Source organism: Macrosteles quadrilineatus, unplaced genomic scaffold (genome assembly GCF_028750875.1).
Source record: "Macrosteles quadrilineatus isolate MER2022 unplaced genomic scaffold, UCM_ALF_1.0 Scaffold_8__2_contigs__length_117827958, whole genome shotgun sequence".
NCBI lineage: Eukaryota > Metazoa > Arthropoda > Insecta > Hemiptera > Cicadellidae > Macrosteles > Macrosteles quadrilineatus.
Window position 1 is genome coordinate 69,393,132 of NW_026542601.1, and position 5,408 is coordinate 69,398,539.

Here is a 5,408-nt window from a genome sequence, read left to right on the forward strand (position 1 = left end):
AAAAAATATCGAACTTTCGTAAAAAATGATCAAAACCCTACAAACAACAAATCACTATCTTGAAGGTGTAAGCAATTCAATCTATTTCAGATTGATGATGCATTATATAGTATGTCAAATGTCAAAAGGTCTGACCGTGATTTATATACATAACAAATTGTTTATTTTCAAATGAATATAAAAAAATATTAAACCGTCTAAATGTATAATTATTTTCGTACGAATTCGATTGGTTATCATGGATTTCGTATTTATCAACATATCGAACAAATAATTTTTCTTTAGGTCTGATCCTCACCTCAATCTGAATAGCAAGATTAAATTTGAAAACATATGATCAATAATCACAAAATATATCCATGGAAACACAACACACAAACATTTCACAACCACCACATCAAAATTCTCAATTTTCCTCTACAAAATAGGTTGCCCCTGCAATTCCAGAGGGTCTCGCCCTCGTGAATTTCCACCTCCTATAGTGACCGACTTGAGACACAGATCGTCCATCATGGCTGCATCAGACTCACCAGCTTCTTTGGAAGATGCTTTCAAAAGTTTCTCCAAGTTCGGCAACACTGCGAGTGACGGAAAACAGATGACACTCACTCAACTGGACAAGTGGCTGAAACAAGCCTCTATCATAGACGGGAAGAAGATCACCACCACGGACACTGGCATCTGCTTTAACAAGGTACAGAGAGGGTCGAAGACCATTCAGTATGACAACTTTGTCAAGTTCCTGGAAGATTTAGCGACGACCAAGAAGATGGATGCGAAGTCCATGAAGGACAAGCTGGCTTCTTGTATGGCTCCAGGGACTACGAATACCACGCAGGCTACCAAGGTATGTTTAGCCTAGAGAGCGGATTGTAATTTGTTATCAAGCGAGATTAGTTCGGCCCATTGATGTATCGATGGTTTGTCCAAAGTCCTTTATTATACTACCTATTTGAGAGGAGAGTGGGCATTTTCCATCTCTATATTGGATTAAACTAACCTTGTAAAATATAATTTATTCATTTTTGTAGCCTCCGGAATTTCTGAATGAAAGAGTAATCAAGGTGACGTACCTTCGTTCTACGCAATTCCCTTTTAAACACCTTGACCATGTAGGCCTATACATTTCGGGTTTAAACGTAGGTCTACCATTAGTTTTTCAAATCATGAAACAGCATTCTAATCGCAGATTCGTAGTTTGAATTCACAATACAAATACATTTAAACATTTGGGACTTGAAACCGCTTTTTGGTTATGGAATAGACTAGCGATAGAGTCTGACTCAGAGTTTTAAAACTTTAAAGCTTTACTAAAGTTGGTGTGTAGTGATTTCCCAACTGAGGAGCCTGCTAAGAGAATGGTGTTTCAATTTTTTGAAAGCCTGATTATGGCCTTGATTATTTAAAATATTTATTCGCATTTGTGAGCATTTATATAGAACCTGTTCAACATGGTTTCCAGGTTGGCGCTGTAGATCGATTGACTGACACTTCCAAGTACACGGGGGCTCACAAACAGAGGTTTGACGACTCAGGCAAAGGCAAGGGTATAGAAGGCAGAGAGGACGTGAAGGACAATGCAGGATACGTCTCAGGGTACAAGGAGAAGGACACTTATGACAAAAAAACAAATAAATAGCTGTTATAATTCTCTAAATACATAGACCAGGACATGAATGTTGCCTTATTTGTAAAAAATATGAAAACAAATTAGTATAATGGAACTGCAATGTACAGCAATCCTCCACTAAAGCACAGTGATTACAAGTGTAATCTAAAATGTCCTTTAGTTCGACTATGTTCCAGTCTTCTGTAACAACACATCAAAGTATGAGTGAACATGCATATTGTATTTAGAGAGAATGTGCATTGGTGTTTCATTATATTGTATTTAATTTTTGCTACGTTTTTTTTATTGTCCGTAGTAGGCCTATCTGTTGGAACAAAAACTGAAAATGTTTGACTATACCTACTTACTTTATACTTTCTTATGAAATGGCAACCATACGAATGTAGGAATTAAAAAAAAAGTCTTTCCCGTCTTTCCGGGAAAACTGATTACCCGTTTCTCTGAAAAGCATTGCCTAAATCTTAGTTTGTTATACCTTCAACAAATAATATTTATTTATACAATTTAAATTAAGTTACGCTACTTCGAGGTTGCCAGTTTTAGTTGCTGGTTTGCGATATTATCATTCAATACTTAGTTTAATTTTACCCCATTGCTGACAGTTCTTCAGTAAAAAGGGGGTTCCCAACTTTCAAACTTAGTAGCTCAATGCTTATCGTGCACTGAGCTACTATCAGCAATTATTTCTTACTCATTTCTGAAGGTTTAATTCCTCTACGGTCTTCCCCACAGTCTTTCCTGTGTTGTAATCATGAGATATCAACATAAAAAGTTTTAACTACGTACATTTTTGCGTCTTATTCCCTAATTATCTTAATCCCATAGGCCTTATGGTCCAAAAGGATGTCTGAAGTTCACGTTATAATCACGCCAATGTGATGATAAAATTAAATAATTTTATCTTATTGTATTGAGCAGGTATTACACTAGTTAGTTTCCATAGGAAACTTAAATATTTACAATTTGTTTAGAACAGCTCAGAATAGTTCACAACAGGACACATCTCATTTGTTTATATTTCTCCAAATGTTTTCATATTGTACATATTTCACAGCTGACTGAAAAAACCAACCGAATCCCATTATTCTTTTTCAGTGGAAATTTCATTGATTATAGAGAGTAACTATTACAATTGTAATACCATTATAACCGAAGCCTCGTTCTGTTTAATTTTTATCCTTGGTGTATGCCTCGTTGCAGAACTATTTAAACTAGTGTCCCTGTTGCTCGAATTCGAGCAATAATTGCCAAGAATTACAGGTGTTATTTTAAAACGAATAACAGTCATAATTTCTGATGACTTTAAAAGATTCGACTCAAAGATTATGGAAATACTGAAGATGAACATAACAGATCGATATAATCAACATTTCTCGTAAATATCTTGGTAATTTTTCAAAAGCTGATCTGGTTTTTAGTGTTTTCTACAAATAGACTTACTCATAGCCGCATTAGGTTGTCCATAATAACGATTATAAATTCTAAAAAAAAACAACATTATTTCTATTTCTTCTCCTTGGGGGTGTTCTATGACTTTCCTATGTTCCCATAGTTTGCAAATCGGCTCTTTCAATGATTACTATAAGAAATGCAGCACAGTATTAATTCAGTTTTTTTAGTGCATCAATTTATCCAGGCTCTCTCGTTTTTTTCCATTGTAATAATTACGCCAACTCAAATTCAAATACTGTAGTAAATATTTAATTTCAACCAAGTCAGTAAATGTTTGTAGCAAACTATTAAATTACCAAACTTATTGACTGTTACAATTAACATAATGTTCTTCTTTGCACTTTTAATTTCTGACAACAGCAGTAGTTTCATAACAAAAAATGTTTGTTTCCCATGTTAATCTTATAAAGAAATGCGAAACTTTAAAGGGCCCCAGGGCCTCACTCCCTAATTATTTCCGTAAAAAGAAAGTTTCCTGCACAACTTCACGTTACGCTCTTTCCAATGACACCAAAAACATGTCAATCGGTTCAGTAGTTTCGGAGGAGTAATTGTCACAAAAAACCTGCTTGCGTATTAAATAATTATAGATATGAATCTGATTAACGATGGAATTTATTTTTGCTTTGTATATCAGTTTATATCTTGGTTGAACAACCATCATTCACTTAAATAGAAGTGTAAACCTGTTTATATTAGGGGGGGGTCATACCATAGGGTCTATTACGCTCTACTTAGTTCCAATTCTAATTGCGGATTTTTTTCATCGTCAAACCCCACCTTGTGTGGAGTAGATCAAGAACACCCCGTTGTGTGTAATTAAGATTGTTATTCCCTAAGTAGTTGCAGTCGGCTTTACGCCATGTATTGTGGAGGCGGTCATTAAACGGTTTACAACCTTGAGGCAGTAACTTTAAGAGGTTTTGTTGTAAAGGATATGTTTAACTTTTATGGCATTATTGGCTTTAAATCCCAATTAGACAATTTTACTGCTAATATAATGGCTGTTTACGTTTAGGTACTAGCTATAAAGTCCTGAGGGTTTTGAGCGACGCATGAGTAAGCTTGGAAAAAACATACATGCTATGTCTGGTTTTGAAAAACATTCGCACGAGAGCTGTGTGACAGATATCTAGAGGTAGGTTTCATGAAAGACTAGCAGAGTCGTGTTTCTAGATGATAATAATAAGACATACTTTACGTTTAAAAATTTTAAATTATGTGGTTCGGTAGGATTGACTCCTAGGATTATACAACACTGCCAATGTATCTTGTATGAAGAAGCAAAAAAAAAAAAAAAAAAAAAACAGAAACCCATGACATGGTGTGTAAGAAATGGAAGTACGTTTTTACTTTGAGTAATACAGCTTACATATTTCAATGAGCATTTCAATAAATTATCAAGAATGTTAAATATATCCCTCCGAACGTTATATTCCAAGGTTTATGTGTTATGTTATACTTATAACTCTGTTCTTAATAATACAATCAAATTACATTATTTCTCCATTAAATTGTTAAAAAAATAACTAAAACAGTGTTTCAATTGTAACAAGGGTGTTAATCTTTTATCTGAAAAATTCCCTCTCAAATATTCTTTTAATTTGAATATTTCCATTTCTCAACATAACCCCCTGGTCCTTCCAACTGTTTCTTACTACCCTTTCTAATTGTATTCTCTTTTTCTTAATCATTAACTTAATTATTGAGTTACTGATATATGGAGCCCCTTCGCTACAATTATCCATTGGTACTTCGCACCCAAATATTGTTTAGTACTTACTCTGCAATCATCCATTGGTTTGTACTTCTCTTATAGTTTTAGGACTGAGCAATCTTACTGTTTTCATACTAACAGTAATTCCTTTGTTTTTAGAAAATGGGTGTTTAACGAGTTATAAAAACAAGTCACTACGCGTAAGACGGATGAAAATCAGAAATATGATTTGTGTGGATAACCAAAACATGATACAGTAGTTCACGTTAGCAAAAAATAGATATTACTTTTTTATTAAAAATGCTGTAGGTTTCTTTAAAGGAATCGTGCATTTTTCAACCCCATTTATTGCCGAATTCTCGCCCTATTGTTCCCGCGTAGAGAACCAAATTTAGAAATCACCCGCCTTTTCTGCTGCCGACTTGTCAGGTACGGGTGTTCGTTATCACGTGATCAGCTGATCAGCTGGTGCAGACGACACGTGTAGCCCCTATCAGCTGATCACTGGTCATCTGATCGCTACATGTCTTTATTTAGCTAATTGACGGCAGATGTTCCCACAAGATATCAGCGTCTTCACGCTCCCTCAGCCCATTCCCTGTTTAATGA

The 5,408-nt window shown here is 34.9% G+C and overlaps 1 protein-coding gene across 1 annotated transcript; it reads left to right on the forward strand.

Annotated features, from left to right (window-relative positions):
* The first annotated feature begins 341 nt into the window (after positions 1-341).
* On the forward strand, positions 342-1,677 carry LOC128999875 (tubulin polymerization-promoting protein homolog). Its single transcript, XM_054426612.1, has 2 exons — positions 342-847; positions 1,463-1,677. The coding sequence occupies exons 1-2, from the start codon at positions 512-514 to the stop codon at positions 1,637-1,639; spliced, it is 513 nt and encodes a 170-aa protein (XP_054282587.1). The 5' UTR covers positions 342-511; the 3' UTR covers positions 1,640-1,677.
* Positions 1,678-5,408: the final 3,731 nt, after the last annotated feature.